This window comes from Oncorhynchus keta, chromosome 24, assembly GCF_023373465.1.
Source record: "Oncorhynchus keta strain PuntledgeMale-10-30-2019 chromosome 24, Oket_V2, whole genome shotgun sequence".
Classification (NCBI taxonomy): Eukaryota; Metazoa; Chordata; class Actinopteri; order Salmoniformes; family Salmonidae; genus Oncorhynchus; species Oncorhynchus keta.
This window is the reverse complement of record NC_068444.1, coordinates 16667749-16685289: the sequence shown is the minus strand read 5'-3', so window position 1 is coordinate 16685289 and position 17541 is coordinate 16667749. Positions and strand designations below refer to the sequence as shown.

The following is a 17541-nucleotide window of genomic DNA, read 5'->3' as shown; positions in this document are numbered from 1 at the left end:
CTTTACGTTTCTGTGTCTACTTCCCTGAACTTTCCCCTTGTTGAATTTAACACTACACAGGGCTTTACGTTTCTGTGTCTACTTCCCTGAACTTTCCCCTTGTTGAATTTAACACTACACAGGGCTTTACTTTTCTGGTTGTGGAACATCTTGAGGTGCCATTTCGCTACACTCGCATTAACATCTGCTAACCATGTGTATGTGACCAATCAAATTTGATTTGACTTGATTACCGTATATCATACCACTGCTGTTAACATCAACAATATCCAGTAGGGTTGTCTGGGTTCTACGGAGATGGAAAGGAAGCCAGAACAGTAGCCAGAAACTATATTCCTGCAGTGGAACCTTCATTCCCGTACACATACAGACCTCCACAGACTCCTTCTCCAACGAACACATGAACCACTATATTCCTGCAGTGGAACCTTCATTCCCGTACACATACAGACCTCCACAGACTCCTTCTCCAACGAACACATGAACCACTATATTCCTGCAGTGGAACCTTCATTCCCGTACACATACAGACCTCCACAGACTCCTTCTCCAACGAACACATGAACCACTATATTCCTGCAGTGGAACCTTCATTCCCGTACACATACAGACCTCCACAGACTCCTTCTCCAACGAACACATGAACCACTATATTCCTGCAGTGGAACCTTCATTCCCGTACACATACAGACCTCCACAGACTCCTTCTCCAACGAACACATGAACCACTATATTCCTGCAGTGGAACCTTCATTCCCGTACACATACAGACCTCCACAGACTCCTTCTCCAACGAACACATGAACCACTATATTCCTGCAGTGGAACCTTCATTCCCGTACACATACAGACCTCCACAGACTCCTTCTCCAACGAACACATGAACCACTATATTCCTGCAGTGGAACCTTCATTCCCGTACACATACAGACCTCCACAGACTCCTTCTCCAACGAACACATGAACCACTATATTCCTGCAGTGGAACCTTCATTCCCGTACACATACATACCTCCACAGACTCCTTCTCCAACGAACACATGAACCACTACGAGGAGATTGTACTACGAGGAGATTGTGTATAAAAACAATCATTTACAGTAGGCTCTGTATATAATTAAACAACAATTATTTTATAACACACTTTATTTTACCACGAGAGATGAGAGGGAATGTAAATAAAACACCAACAACAGCATCATTGTGTCATAATATTATATTTTGTTGAAATATCAGTGATGAGTAAAACAGGGATACTCATGACCAAGACTTCTAGCTGGAAAGGAAGCGCTCTAAAAGCCTGTAAATGGCGTGAGAGTTGGAGGGGGATTCACCTATATTCAGACTGGGACCATTTGAATGGTTGTTCATGGGCTGAACGTGCCATAACAAAACATTGTATTACATGTTTCATAGTACAGCATTACACACATCTAAGGAATTCATTTCATGTTGTACATTCACAAACATCAGCCTTTAGATAAATAAATGTCATATCAAATTATAGGTCTAGTAGACCTGTAATTTAATGGTCTGAATGGTAGCTGGAATTTAAATAATTTAAATAATGTTTATTTGTGCTAGTTAAGAGGGTTTGACTGGTAACCATGAACCATTCCATAATGTGAAATGCTACCAGCTGTTGCTGAGCAACGTGTTCCATGCTGGTTGTTCTCACCCTTTCATTGTCCGCTCTCTGTCTCGTTGGGTAGGCCTGAACACAGACACGTCAGCTGCTAGTGGAAAATCAACGCTGTACTCATTCATGCCACTAGCTCGTCTCTCTGAGAAAAAGTTCCCTGGGAATAAGGAATCACAAAAGACCCCTAGTTAATTCCATTACAGAACAAGGTATTTCTTAAAACCGGTTTGAAGCTCGGAAACCTGTGGACACAGACTAGACCGAGACCAGAGCAGAATTTGTTGTCTGCCATGTGAATAGGGGTTTCATGTAGTCTATAATAATCCTGCTCTGTGTCTTTGTAGATCTGGTACTTGGTGTATTGTGGGGTTTCATTGGCAGCTGTTGTGAATGAAATAAACATAGAAAGGTAGCAATGCAGTCAGTGAACTGATTTTAGGTCAGGGCTCCCGAGTCCATGGCTTCACTCTTATGGTTGTTCAGGAGATCTGGAAGGTTTGCTGGGGACCATCTGGTGTATGTAGGCCCTCATGATAGTTAGTGTGAGCTCAGCTCAGCTGACAAAACCTGCTGCGGGTTGGGGAGATGGGAGACGTGTGAGGGCCTCTTTTTACTGCTTCTACTCAGACATAACATCAGTGTCTCCTGTGAACCTAAAAGGAATGTCAACCTCCTGAATCATAGCTATTCCTCTCACTGAAGGTGATGAGGGGAAAGGGCCGTTGGGGAGACCTCATCCTGTAGCCTAGCTTACTCACTTAGCCCAGCCATGATACACTCTCCCCAAGGTGGAACGTGAAATGTCCCAGAAGGATCTGAGTTGGTTAGCGGACGGCAGGGCACTTTTTATGGTGACACGTTGCATTTTTCCGATGTGCGTTGCGATTGTGATTCACCTTAAGACATTGGAGAGATTCACTTATTCCTGTGTTTTTTAGTTAATCTTATACACAAGCAAAATAAGCTTTTGAATTTGTCCCATTAAATGATTTGTCTAGTCCTTGATAATGGTTTTCGTTTCATTCACACCCGTTGTTGTGACTGATAAGCAGCTCCGTTGAAAGAGATATTTCATGTCTCAAAAAAATGTGGCCCTTCTGCAACCTTTGGTCTGAATAGCCTGTCCTTGTGAATATAGTAAGAGTTCTGTGTAAGTGCTCTCTATATGTTTCGAGGGACATATGCAAGTCATTTGGATTGGTTGATGTCTATCCTATGTCGCTGTCATAGTATACATTTTTTAAATTCTTATTATGACCCATTTGTCATAAATCTCATTCTTAGATCAATATCCCAGTTTACTAAAATCCCATTGGATATGACAAACCAGTGAGTGTGGGCATGGAGAACTGAAACAGCGTTGGTCCCTGGAAAGACGAAGGGCAAAGAGAGGAACACTCTCTTAATTCAATGTCTTGATTATGTCAAAAGTATGTGGGATTCAGCTGCTGAATATCCTTTCTCTAAACCCCACAGATCTCTTTAACCGCTTATTAATCTTTATCAGCCTTCCGTTCCCCGAGTTCTTTCTCCTCTCAACCACGGAGAGGGCTGGTGGTGGAAGGAGTTAGGACGGTTAAACGCCTCTCTGTCTGTTATCAGCCTTCTGTGCTGCACACAGTTCAATAAACACAAAATGAATTCCTCTCATTATCTCTCTCTCTCTCATACCCCCTTTCTTCTCTCACCCGAACCGGGTCACTCGCCATAAAAAAGCCACACCATGACATGGGCTTGGCAGAGCTGTGGGTGTTAAATTACCTGGGATCTGTGCCTCCCTCAGCATTCCAGAGTAATTAAGAATATCTGCAGGGTCCACAGCAACAATCCACAGGAAAACAACGGAGAGAGAACAGAGAAAAAAATAAAAACATTGAGATCTATTTCAGCACTGCGGTGATGTCACCAGTGATGTCATCAAAGTGGGAGCTGCAGCTGCCTGCTGGTCTGGTGTTTTATTTTTTTCTTCCTTAGGAGATAGAGAGAGAGAGAGGGAGAGAGAGAGAGAGAGATGGTGCCAGGACACAGAAGATGACTAAGAAGTTAAGTCATATGGACCGTGGAGCCAGAAGGGGAGAATTCAAAGAGAAAAAAAGGGTCAAGTGTCTGACCAATCAACATGTGCCGGAGCAGTCCTCAGTGGCAGATGTTGCCTGAATAATGAGAGAGCGGGGGCGGGGCCTGCAGCCAGGAGGGTGTCTGTCATTGTAGGGCGAACCACCAGAGATGCAGGGCACCGGCTCTCCTCTCAGATCGCCCTTTGTTTTCATAGAGCCCTGTGGATTTATATCAGGATATGCCACTTTGCACTGAAGCTCTCCCTCAGCCTACATGGATACCAGAGATATTTGAGGGAGAAAAGGAACACTTTTAAGGGATGTTTATAGTGGAGCAAAGGACGGACGGGCAAAGAACAATTATAATGATGTTTTGACAATGGGGAGAACAGCACCAAGTAGGGAATTCTTTGAGGACAGGTGACTCAATGGACAGACAGGTTCTGTGTTGTTCCAGAGACCAATTGCACAGCCTGTGCACATTCTGACTGAGGGTGTAATGTGTCTCTATGGTTATTTAGGTCCATTCTGACTGAGGGTGATATGTGTCTCTAGTGTTATTGTGGTCCATTCTGACTGAGGGTGATATGTGTCTCTAGTGTTATTGTGGTCCATTCTGACGGAGGGTGATATGTGTCTCTAGTGTTATTGAGGTCCATTCTGACTGAGGGTGATATGTGTCTCTAGTGTTATTGTGGTCCATTCTGACGGAGGGTGATATGTGTCTCTAGTGTTATTGAGGTCCATTCTGACTGAGGGTGGTATGTGTCTCTAGTGTTATTGAGGTCCATTCTGACTGAGGGTGGTATGTGTCTCTAGTGTTATTGAGGTCTATTCTGACTGAGGGTGATATGTGTCTCTGGTGTTATTGAGGTCCATTCTGACTGAGGGTGATATGTGTCTCTAGTGTTATTGTGGTCCATTCTGACTGAGGGTGATATGTGTCTCTAGTGTTATTGAGGTCCATTCTGACTGAGGGTGATATGTGTCTCTAGTGTTATTGTGGTCCATTCTGACTGAGGGTGATATGTGTCTCTAGTGTTATTGAGGTCCATTCTGACTGAGGGTGATATGTGTCTCTAGTGTTATTGTGGTCCATTCTGACTGAGGGTGATATGTGTCTCTAGTGTTATTGAGGTCCATTATTTTAGCTGTTTGAATTATCACGATTGGGAGGTCTGTGTTAAGTCTGTGTGTATAGAATATGTACTTTCATTATTTCTGGGGGGTTTGTTGCTTTTTCAGCAAATAATTGCAATGAAACCACATACCTCAGACCACATTAGTATATTTAGGGTATTATTTTATTATCTCTGAGTCAGTGCAGTTGGATTTAAGATGGGGAAACCTCTTAGCAGACCAGACTGCCTCCGCCAGAACCCCTCCTGTGTGGGCAAAGGGGAGGAGGAGGACCTAAACATTGATGACTGCTACGTTCCCCAGAGATCCATCTACGACACTGTCCGCCTCAACGAGCAGATCGACTGTGGCTCAAAGGGCAGCTTGGCTTCCAGGCACTTCAGTGGTACCCCAACCTACACACAGCGCATCCTGGACATGAGCAGCCTGTGTGGCAACGGAGTCCTCACCTCCTCCAGCGCATTTGAGCTCCGCAACCGTGAGGTATCCAGGATGGAGTGTGCCGTCTTTGATGGGCTGAAACTCAACGGTGACGTCATCAGGGGAGCGGGGACAATGCTCTCTAAGCCTCATCTGGGGCAGGGAGGGGAGAAGAAGAAGGAGCACCCGCACCACCGGTGCTCCTGGAAGACATTCGCCCCCACTAACGAAGGGGAGTACGCCAGTCGCGGTGGCACCATGTGTTCAGACGGAGTGGATAGGTTGAGCCATGGTCTGGCCAGGAGGGGACGGAGTGTCACCAACTCCCTGACTTCAGAGGAGGACTCGGGCCTGTGCAGCCCCACCGCAGAGAGGGAGCGCCACTCTAACCGGGCCTCCAGGAAACCAGGCACCAGGAGCCTCTCCTCCTCTGAAGCCATGCACATGTCTGGGGAGCTGAAGCCAGGCCGCTCCCTCAGCTCAGGGCAGGAGGAGTTCCCCTTCTCCCCTGTCAGAGACAACATACCCAGGACACTGTACCACCCAGGACAGAGAAACTACCCTGTACGGGAGTCCCAGGAGGGGAATGACACCTGTGTGACAGACCTGAGTGAAACAGATTTGACCATCACTAATGGAGAATACAGGGACTCCACAGGCAGGCGCTCCTCAAGATCAAACAGTAGGGACTCGACTGGCAGGAGACGGTCCTCGAGATCAGCCAGTAGGGTCCAAAATGGAGTCTATAGGACGCTAGCAAGCTACGATGAGCTCCCCACCGCCGAGCTGCAAGAGGACATGTCCTATCAGTCAGACTGTGAGTTAGTCAGTGTGGTCGTCACACAGCCAGAGCTCTATGTGAGTTCTGGGCTGCGGTCAGAGTGTAGGCAGAATATAGGTGTTAAACCGTTTGACTTGCAACACCACGGAGCTATTGAACCACGGAAATACAGCATGGAGGACCTGGAGGACTTCCTGTTGTCAGTGGAAAGGGAGGCTTGCTTGGCCAATGGCAGTGAGCCACGGGCGTATCGAGAAATAAGGGACGACGAGATCGACAGCCTGTTAACTGCTATAGCCGCATTTCCCGAAATGGACCTCATGGGTTTCGCCTCCCCCCAGGTACCCAAAAATAGTCTCCTCCTGTTTCTATCTTCAACTGGGCCAAATAAATACACATTTTGTTTGATAGATATGGCACTTTTTATTAGTGTTGGGCTGGCTCTGGGCTGGCTCTGTGCTGGCTCTGGGCTGGCTCTGGGTTGGCTCTGGGCTGGCTCTGGGCTGGCTCTGGGCTGGCTCTGGGCTGGCTCTGGGCTGGCTCTGGGTTGGCTCTGGGCTGGCTCTGGGCTGGCTCTGGGCTGGCTCTGGGCTGGCTCTGGGCTGGCGTCTGGGCTGGCTCTGGGTTGGCTCTGGGCTGGCTCTGGGTTGGCTCTGGGCTGGCTCTGGGCTGGCTCTGGGTTGGCGTCTGGGCTGGCTCTGGGCTGGCTCTGGGCTGGCTCTGGGCTGGCTCTGGGTTGGCTCTGGGCTGGCTCTGGGTTGGCTCTGGGCTGGCTCTGGGTTGGCGTTGGGCTGGCTCTGGGCTGGCTCTGGGCTGGCTTTGGGCTGGCTCTGGGCGTTCCTTGTTTATCAGATTACATTAGGTCTGAATTGAGTTTAGTCAGTCAGTCAGCCTGCCCTGTGTGTCTGTCTGGTGTGTTCCTACACAGCTGTGCACCAACTGATTTCCCTGCATTCCGTTCTAGAAGCTGCAGTGCTGACCAGTCAGAAATAGGTTGTTGTTATGCCAGCATGTGGCCTAAGTCATCAGCCTGTGTATACAATCAGTCTTCAGGGACTGTCAAAAAAATATTGAATACTTAGCTGCATTTTCTCAACATTATTGTTGATTGTGGACAATCAAAGTGCCTAACTGATAATCCAGTATGACTTGTCTTTGTTGGCTCACAAATAACCAATGCGTTTCAATAAACGTTCCACTCACTGAGGTTATCTCAGAGAGAAGTAGTATAGGCAAACAGAGATATCTGAAATGTTTTAAATATCCTGTCAATTGCTGGATTTGGTAAAATAATGGAATGTCTTATCATCTACAGTGGAAATGTTTAAATGCAAATGTATGGCATGAATCAAGGACTTAAATCAGTCCAATTTAGATAACGACCAGATAACCCTGAAAGCAACTAATGCATTCCTGAGAGCGCTCTTAAAACATAGGGTAGGAATATCGTTTTAAAAGCAACATCAAACATATCTTGTTTTGTCTTACCCTTATGAACCTCTGACATCACCTGTCTTATTGAGATAAAACATGATCTCTCATCCGCTCTAAGTTGTTCTGCGTCTGGTAATACAGCTTTTATTTTCATACTATCTCATTATTTCAACTGTATTATCTCTGGCCACAGGTATTCCAGAAAGAGGTTGATCCACTGCAGAGCCAGTTGCAAGACATTAACTGGCTGGGCCAAGGCTTGATCCAGAACGCTGACAAAGGCACCAGCACCAAGGGCCTTGAACATGACCTGGAGGATGTCAACACACGATGGAACACTCTCAACAAAAAGGTTAGCTCGTCTTTGGCTTATTCCTCTACTTCACACTCTGGTCTTTATTGCTTTTTACCTGGGTGAAAGAGGTCAAACTTTAGTTCACAGATAATACTCCCTTGCATTCTTGCTTAATGTTATGCAATATGATTGATAGCTTCTGAACATTACTTTTACTTGAGCATAATAATTACCTCCTATATCATAATATCTGTCATGCCTATATTTATATGGTCTTCCATAGATTGCTGAGCGGTCAGTGCAGCTGCACGAGGCCCTGTTGCATTGTGGGAGATTCCAGGATGCCCTGGAGTCCCTACTCAGCTGGCTGACGGACACAGAGGACCTGGTGTCCAATCAGAAACCTCCGTCTGCCGAATTCAAAGTTGTCAAGGCACAGATCCAGGAGCAGATAGTAAGCCAATAGATAACTGATGAACAAACAGCAGTACCTGCTACATTCAAACCCATTCAGAGAATCCATGTAGGCTTTAATGATTTAGCCATTAATCTTTTTTATTGGCATCCATTGTGGAGCATTATTAAGGGTTATCCTTAAGCTTCTGTTGAATGTATGCAAGGCCATTACATTTACGGGTTTCCCTGAAAGCGGTAATTGTCCTTGAAGCATGTTGAATGGGCCTTGTAACTTCTTCGACTTTGTTTGTCCTGGACAGCTCCTCCAGAGGCTGCTGGATGACCGCAGGCCCACGGTGGAGCTGATTAAGAAGGAGGGAGGGAAGGTTGCGGAGCTGGGAGCAGAGTCCGTGGACAAGGAGAAGGTGGGGAAGGAGATTGAGTGCCTGGGGCAGAGGTGGGACGCTCTGCTGAAGAAGGCTGAGAACAGGTCTGTCTACACAACCACCTGAAATCTTATACCCATATTTTCTAACACTATTTTGTCAAACTTCCCTGAGAGATTAATTTAAGTAACGTGTTTGTCATTTAAAAGATTATTGAAGTGGAGATTACATTTTGGACAATACAGACAAAGGTGTTGCATTCTGGATACGTGCCCTGAAGACAGAATTAATCGACTCTACCCACCATCCCTAAATGACAGTTGTTAGGTATAATTCTTCAATTGCGTTATCTGGAGATAGACAGAGGTCTTTGAGGAGACCAGTACCTTGGCATCCAGTATCTTGGCATCCAGGCCAGACTTTAGTTGAGGGGAGTGAACCTGTCTCATCACTACCTGTCCCTCTTCTTCTGTTCTCTCTTGGCATGCTGGGTAATGTAGGCACAAACAGCTGAAGAGCATTCTGGTTGTGGCTCAGCAGTTCCATGAGACACTGGAGCCGCTGTCTGAGTGGCTCTCTGCCACAGAGAAACACTTGGCCAAAGCTGAACCTATTGGCACACAGACCTCCAAGCTGGAAGAGCAGATCTCCCAGCACAAGGTACGATAACTCATGTTTCAGTCACTGATGTTACTTATCAGTTGCCCATTCCCTTGTTTTCAGTTTCTCATGTATTGTCGTTTTTATCATGATTGGCATCATACATTTTGAGTTTTTTATGGGTTCAGTATTCACCCCCCACATTGTGTTTGTTTGTGTGTTTTTTGTTTATCCCTCTGGTGTGTTCCATGCGTGGTTGTGATGTGGTCAGGTATTAGAGGAGGAGATAACGGGTCACTGTAAAGACCTGGTTCAGGCCGTCAACCTGGGTCAGATGCTGAAACTAGTCAGCTCAGTGGACGATAAGGAGCTGGTGCAGTCTAAGCTGGACTCCAGCCAGGCTAGTTATGTAGAGCTGCAGGAGCGTTGTAGGAGGAAGGCTGAGATGCTGCAGCAGGCTCTGGCCAACGCCCAGCTCTTTGGAGAAGACGAGGTGGCCCTCATGAACTGGCTCAACGAAGTACACACTAGGCTGAGCGAAGTGTCCGTCAAAGACTACAAGACGGACGTGCTGGAAAAGCAGTGTGCAGAACAGCTGGTACTACTACCCTCACACTGCTCCTCAGGCCCAACATTCATTCATTCTTTAACCATTTACAGCGTTTTGAAGTTATTTTAAATTACACCTAGCTATTTTCTTACTTTCAGTTCAGTTAATTTTGTATAGTTTGTGTGGAAAAGTCCCATTCCTTCTTGGTTCCCAATGCTGATTGTGTCAGATGAGTTGGTGGTAAGGTTTTGTGTCTTGTCCAGGCCCTACATGAAGACATTGAGTTGAGGAAGCAGAATGTTGATCAAGCCATTTCTAATGGATTGGAACTGCTGAAACAAACAACAGGTGAGACAAAATGTTTATTACTACACCTAGTTAATATTATTACGAATCTCAATTAATGTTTCTTATTTGACCTTCTACAGGTGATGAGGTGGTTGTCATCCAAGGCAAGTTGGACGGGATAAAGACGAGATACGCTGAGATCAACTCCATGAGTGGTAACGTGTCTCAGACCCTGAACCAGGCCCTGACCCTGGCCTCCAAGCTCCAGCACACACACGAAGACCTCAGCTCCTGGCTGGAGAATGTCGAGGCTGAGCTCACTGCCTTCGCTGCTCAGGCACCTGTAGGAGAGCAGCTCGTCCAGGCACAAGACAGGCAGAAGGTAATAACAGGCCTCTTTTGCTTGACTTTTTGTTGGGGAGAGCAGTTAAGACTAGTTATTAAGTTGCTTTATACAACAGGTGGGTCTAATCCTGAATGCTGATTGGTTAAAGCTGCATTCCAGCCGTGGTCTATTCCACAAGTTACCACCGGCTAAATCAATGACGTTAAAATGCCTATTTACTCTGTTCCATCTGACTGCGCAATCCACTGTCTCCTCTACCCAGCAAGGCCCTTTATAAACATGATCTCCACTATAAAATGCATTATCGCACATTTCTTTTAGACCAACATTTAGTTTTCAACAGCTGAGATTTGTAATAACCTGCTGTCTGTCTCTCTGACATTTGCAACATTGTTTCAAAATTCAAATTCGATCTCCATCTGTCCCATAGTAATGAACGTGTTGGGAGTCGGGATGAGACAGAGAGGCAGGCAACATTTCTCAGCTAGTCGAAGTCATGAATCAGTTGGCATCATTGTTATAGATATATACAAAGAAATGCCCATTGATAAAAGGTCAAACAAAACTAAGTGCAGCTAGTTTACAGTCTTTCCAGGTTCAGTTTGAAGTGATTGTGTTAGCTGTGTTGTTGGCTTGCTCCTCTGAACAACGGTGTGCTGACGACTGAGCACGTTCTCAATGCCAGGTGAAATCGAGCCTCATTCGCTCATTGTTATGGATGTATCCAAATAAATGTCACGAGAAAACAGCTTAAACAAATACAAATGCGGCTACTTTGCTGTTATTCTGGCTGCATTTAGAACAACTGGGTCGCGTCCATAGATACAGAACAACAAGACTGAACGACTGGGTCGCGTCCATAGATACAGAACAACAAGACTGAACGACTGGGTCGCGTCCATAGATACAGAACAACAAGACTGAACGACTGGGTTGCGTCCATAGATACAGAACAACAAGACTGAACGACTGGGTCGCGTCCATAGATACAGAACAACAAGACTGAACGACTGGGATACAGAACAACAAGACTGAACGACTGGGTCGCGTCCATAGATACAGAACAACAAGACTGAACGACTGGGTCGCGTCCATAGATACAGAACAACAAGACTGAACGACTGGTCCATAGATACAGAACGACTCCATAGATACAGAACAACAAGACTGAACGACTGGGTCCATAGATACAGAACAACAAGACTGAACGACTGGGTCGCGTCCATAGATACAGAACAAAAGACTGAACGACTGGGTCGCGTCCATAGATACAGAACAACAAGACTGAACGCGCGCCCATAGATACAGAACAAGACTGAACGACTGGGTCGCGTCCATAGATACAGAACAAAAGACTGAACTGGGTCTGGAACAACAAGACTGAACGACTGGGTCCCATAGATACAGAACAAAAAGACTGAACGACTGGGTCGCGTCCATAGATACAGAACAACAAGACTGAAACAACTGGAACAACAAGACTGAACGCTGTCCATAGATACAGAACAAAAGACTACTGATAGATACAGAACTGGACTGAACGACTGGGTCGCGTCCATAGATACAGAACAACAAGACTGAACAACTGGGTCGCGTCCATAGATACAGAACAAAAAGACTGAACGACTGGGTCGCGTCCATAGATACAGAACAACAAGACTGAATGACTGGGTCGCGTTCATAGATACAGAACAAAAAGACTGAACTACTGGGTTGCGTCTCTAGCAACCGAACGGATAGAACCAACGACAAGCTGGCTTTGGTAGCAACCCTAGGTTAGTGTCATGATGACATTTTAAAAAGTTTGTTATTTAGCAGATGCTCTTATCCAGAGCAATTAGGGTTAATTCCCTTTATCAAGGGCACATCAACAGATTTTTCACCTAGTGGGCACGGGGATTCAAACCAGTGACCTTTTGGTTACTGGCCCAACACGCATATGTAGATTTGCCATGTGATCCATGTTAGTTGTAGTCCGTCATATACTTGGAATATGCTGCAACATCAAGGTGAAATTACGACAGCCATATCACATGACTATAAACACAGTGCATGGATAGATAGATTGATGCTCACTGCTCACTGTAGGATCCTCTATGTCAACTAGGCATTGCTGCAAGAGGCCAGGGATCACAAGCCCCAGGTGGACAAACTCAACGAGGTGAGCAGCTCTTTACTGGAGCTGGTCCCTTGGAGGGCTCGGGAGGGCCTGGACAAGATAGTGACAGAGGACAACGATCGCTACAAGGCCACCAGCGACACCATCGCACATCACGCGGAGCAGATAGACGCCGCTATACTGAAATCACAGCAGGTAGAAACACCACTTAAAGTCACAGTACCTGGCGACTGTAAACAGGAGTTCATAAACAGAAACAGAACAGCCCATCAAACTTGCTCAACAAAGGGGACCAGCCCTGACCAGAATGCTCATTTGCATTTTTAGGTGATTGGGAGTTTTTAAAGTGTTATTCCCACTGCTTTCAAAACTAAATCCTGTCTCGTTTGGCATCCTTGCCCTTTGGGAGCTTTGTTTTCTGTCATTATTGTTAATTAAACACTGGGAATTGTTCTTGAGGTTGGGTACATTTGCATCTGATTATTTGCTCATTGATAATAATATGCTTTAATATGGACACGAAAGAAAATAGGTTATGGTATCGCTTGGAAGAATCATGGATGAATTGTCCCAAACCTGTTCATTTTACTTCCCTAATGTCTTAATTGTTTTACTTCTGCAGATATTCTTTTACATCTTTTTATGTGTTTTATATTTGAAGCAATATTTTGTTACCATAATCTCCGGGGCGACTTCCTGCTTACAGGCATAAACAACAATAGTATTGAAATCTACCAGGACGGGCCTTACAAGCTCTTCCCAGAACCCCCTTGATGCGCACTCACATTGGGTACAGGAAGTTTCCCCACTGTGGACAATGACATCATATTGCTGAGTCTACCTTTACTTAGGCCTTTAATACTGGGATGTTTTCTGTGCAGTTTGAACAAGCAGCTGACACTGAGCTAGCCTGGCTTACTGAAGCAGAGAGGAAGATGTTGTCATTGGGGGAGATCAGGCTGGAACAGGACCAGACCACTGTCCAGCTCCAGTCCCAGAAGGTTAGTCTGTCTGTCAGACCACTGTCCAGCTCCAGTCCCAGAAGGTTAGTCTGTCTGTCAAACCACTGTCCAGCTCCAGTCCCAGAAGGTTAGTATGTCTGTCAAACCACTGTCCATCTCCAGTCCCAGAAGGTTAGTATGTCTGTCAAACCACTGTCCAGCTCCAGTCCCAGAAGGTTAGTATGTCTGTCAAACCACTGTCCAGCTCCAGTCCCAGAAGGTTAGTCTGTCTGTCATGCATCTATACTGTATATCTGCCTGTAGAGACATTGGCCACCACCACCGCTGTGCAAACAAACAGGTGCAGTAAACAGTGGTGTGCTGCAGCTGCGTGTGCACTGTGTGTTAGTTAACATTCAACCCCAAATATCCTCCTCTGATTGACCAGGGCTTCTCTATGGACATCATGAGACACAAGGATGCCGTGGATGGAATTGTGAAAACAGGCGAGGCCATCATGAACAGCAAGGACGAGGAGGAAAAGCAAGCCTTGAAGGTAAAAAAGTCCTAGAATGGAATGAAGTTCTAACTTACATCTGTTGTTGGTAGAATACCTCCCTTGTGCGTCCATTAATGTAGCAGATCTTTGATAGAGATTTCTATCAGAGACCCTGAGGATGGCAGCTTGCTGTTGAAATGTCAGTTATCTAGTAAATCAAGTTGCACCCGAGTGTGCAGTTACTTTGCTTTCTTTTTTAAGAAGCATACAGTACATGAACTTGTTTTACATTATATTTTTCTCAGGCCAAGATCCAGGCCCTCCTGGAGAAGTATGTTGTTGTCAGTCAGCTGAACTCGGAACGCTGCCTGCAGCTGGAGCGAGCCCAGTCTCTGGCTGGCCAGTTCTGGGAGACTTACGAGGAGCTGTGGCCCTGGCTCCAGGAGACCCGCACCAGTTTCAGCCAGCTCCCATTGGCGTCCATCGAGTACGAAGCTCTCCGACAGCAGCAGGAGGAGCTCAGGGTGAGCCCAACTTAAAGCCTATTAGCTTGATGTATCTGTGCCACAGGATTTTCATACTATTGTTTGTGGGAACAGAGGAGTGTCCAAAAAACAATCATAGCACTAAGATCATCGTAACACCAATGAAGGAAATGGACAAAGAATGATTTGAGTGTTAGAAAGCTGTAGGTGAAATTCTCTCAATGGTTTGGTGTTTCTCTGACTGACAATGTCATATATCCACCACAGCAAATGCGAGAGCTGATTGCTGAGCACAAGCCCTACATCGACAAGATGAACAAGACAGGTCCCCAGCTACTGGAGCTGAGTCCTGTGGCGGGGGTCGCTATCAGGGAGAAGTACATAGCCACAGACCTGCTGTACGCCCAGCTCAAGGCTGACGTCAAACAGAGGGCCTTCACTCTGGATGAGGCCGTCTCCAAATCCACACAGGTAACACGCGTTCACACGTTCACTATTTATTGGATGTATCCCTTGTTTATACAGCTAGAAATCCCGTTAAAATAAAAAATGTATTTCGCAAGAGAGACCTTGGCGTGCCGTCAACATCATAGACCTGTAGCGCTTTTTATTGTGTATGTTAAAGGACGCACACGCATGTGAGTTTGACTTTGGTCTTATGACGGCTTATGTTATTTCACTTACTGCAACTGATTGGAGATAAAAGGATGTTTTCGAAAAGTGTTAAGGATGGGATTGTTTGATGAAGTGCCAAATTAATGACATAGCTCTAAAGAATTCTGAGGCTGAAACGGCATGATAAAAGTCCTTATCATGTGTCTGGCGGCCTCAGAGGGAAAGGAAACATTATTCATATCCTTCCTTTGAAAACAGGACAAAAATACTGAGGGTGGCGGCAGGGCACGTCTGGTTCAGACAGAATGGATTTCACCTGTCAGTTGGGTTCAACAGGGTTGCGTCTCTATATTTGAGTAGACAATGGTCCTGTTTTCCTATGTTGATTGATTGTTCACACTGAAAATAGATGTGGGTGGATGGATGGTTAGTTGTTTGGAAGTCCTTCCAGGTGCATGTAATCATCATTGCTGTAGTAGAATGCTCATTCTTGTGGCTGAATGATTAAGTCTCTTAATCTCTTAACCCTTAGTATTTCACCAAATAAAGCACTTTGGATAAATACAATTTGATACTTAGATGTGGATTGTTTAGATCCAGGCAGCCAGTTTGACCATGTCAATCTCCTCCCAGTTCCATGACAAGATCGAGCCCATGCTAGAGTCCCTGGAACGGATCGCTGAGCGCCTGCGTCAGCCTCCCTCCATTTCTGTGGAGGTGGAGAAGATCAGGGAGCAGATCACAGAGAACAAGGTTGTGTCTGCGGACCTGGAGAAACTGCAGCCGTCCTACGACACGCTCAAGCAGCGCGGCGAAGAGATGATTGCTCGCTCATCGGGAGCTGACAAGGACATATCTGCTAAAGGTATTGGCTGCTGTTTCCCTGTGCCTATCATTGGGGGAAGGCTTGTTAGCACCGCTAGTTTTGGTGATGTTTGGAAACAGTGTACAGTGCATAACTGTAACCTCACACTACTACAGATCAACCAATTGTTTTCCCTCTTCAGCTGTAGTTGATGTGTATGGTTTGGATGGCTAGCTGTACTTCTACATTAGCTGCCAATAGCTGGACTGCTACATTTGCTGCCAATGAAAATCAGTTGAAGTTCTCTTTCCAGCCAAATACATGAGTTAGCTAAAGACCTAGCCTCAAGCTGCCAGACACCACACCACATTACAGAATGGTTGGTGTTGAGGATTGAAGGCCTAAATAAATAATACTGTTATTTCTTCTCCGTGTCTCCAAGCTGTGCAAGACAAGCTGGATCGGATGGTGTTCACCTGGAATGAGATCCATGCCCTGATGGAGGAGAGGGAGGCCAAGCTGCTGGATGTCATGGACCTGGCAGACAAGTTCTGGTGTGACCACTGTGCCCTCATCGTTACCATCAAGGACACCCAGGACCTGCTGAGGGAGCTGGAGGAGCCTGGAGTCGACCCTTCTGTGGTGAAACAGCAGCAGGAGTATCTGGAGGTGAAAGAGCATCAGAACATGTTCACTATACGGTGGAATTAGGAGCATTACACTCTTAGAAAAAAGGGTTCCCAAAGGGTTTTGTGGTTGTCCCCATAGAAGAACCCTTTTTGGTTCCAGGTATAACTCTTTTGGGTTCCATGTAGAACCTTCTTGTGGAAAATGTTCTGCATGGAACCCAAAAGGTTTCTACTCTAAATTAAAGGGTTCTACCAGGAACCAAAAGGGGTTCTTAAAAGGGTTATCCTATGGAGACAGCCACAGAACCCTTTCTGGTTCTAAATAGCATATTTATTTCTAAGAGTGCAGTTTGCATTTTTTTTTGTCTTGTTATGCAAAATTAAGCTTCTTACATTCATGTAACATGTAACCATTAGAGCAGCTCAAACAAGATACCATGGGCAATGTCATTTCTATGCAGTTTGATGTGATTGTAGGTTTAGTTACTTCTTTGGGACTGATAGTTGTCTTTTCTCCCAGAGCTTCAAGGAGGAGATTGACGGCCTACAGGAGGAGCTTGATGTGGTGCGGAACCTGGGGGCGGAGCTTATGGCTGCTTGTGGTGAACCAGATAAGCCAGTCACAAAGAAGAGTATTGACGAGGTAATCAATGACATCAGAACATCACCTTTAAAAAGAAGAGAAGACTTTACTCAAGTACTCCAGACAGACAACCTAAAATGGCAGATACTTTACTCATAGATATCTTATTGACTTGCATAAGGATATATGTAATGATGGTAAATCATATATAATTTGATCCTGGTTTCTTTATTTCTATTTTTATATAGAGTGGTGTGTGTTTCCAGCTGCTGTGTTTTGGTCCTATTCCCTGACCTCTGTTGTTTTCTCCACCAGGTGAACTTGGCGTGGGAGACTCTGAACAAGGCATGGAAGGAGAGAGTGGACAGACTGGATGAGGCCATGCAAGCTGCTGTACAGTTCCAGGATGGCCTGCAGGTACATTACTGTTCATTATGGATTATCTGCAGTGCTTTGTCATACATCAGGACCTGTTCAGTAGGGCATACAATCTTTGTTCTTATTGGTCAAGATCAGATCAAATGTTATCT

General features: G+C 45.7%; 1 protein-coding gene across 7 annotated transcripts in view; it reads left to right on the top strand.

Annotated features, from left to right (window-relative positions):
• dst (dystonin) overlaps positions 1–17541 on the top strand; it is a 212990-nt gene that overhangs the window by 168827 nt on the left and 26622 nt on the right. For all 7 annotated transcript variants that reach the window (XM_052477885.1, XM_052477887.1, XM_052477888.1 and 4 more), the window contains 16 exons: positions 7668–7826; positions 8053–8223; positions 8486–8655; positions 9052–9211; positions 9423–9749; positions 9965–10049; positions 10130–10371; positions 12443–12649; positions 13336–13455; positions 13844–13951; positions 14200–14418; positions 14647–14850; positions 15628–15859; positions 16242–16468; positions 16949–17071; positions 17327–17428. In XM_052477885.1, the coding sequence (XP_052333845.1) occupies positions 7668–7826; positions 8053–8223; positions 8486–8655; positions 9052–9211; positions 9423–9749; positions 9965–10049; positions 10130–10371; positions 12443–12649; positions 13336–13455; positions 13844–13951; positions 14200–14418; positions 14647–14850; positions 15628–15859; positions 16242–16468; positions 16949–17071; positions 17327–17428 (2856 nt within the window). The remainder of the gene's footprint in view (positions 1–7667; positions 7827–8052; positions 8224–8485; positions 8656–9051; positions 9212–9422; positions 9750–9964; positions 10050–10129; positions 10372–12442; positions 12650–13335; positions 13456–13843; positions 13952–14199; positions 14419–14646; positions 14851–15627; positions 15860–16241; positions 16469–16948; positions 17072–17326; positions 17429–17541) is intronic.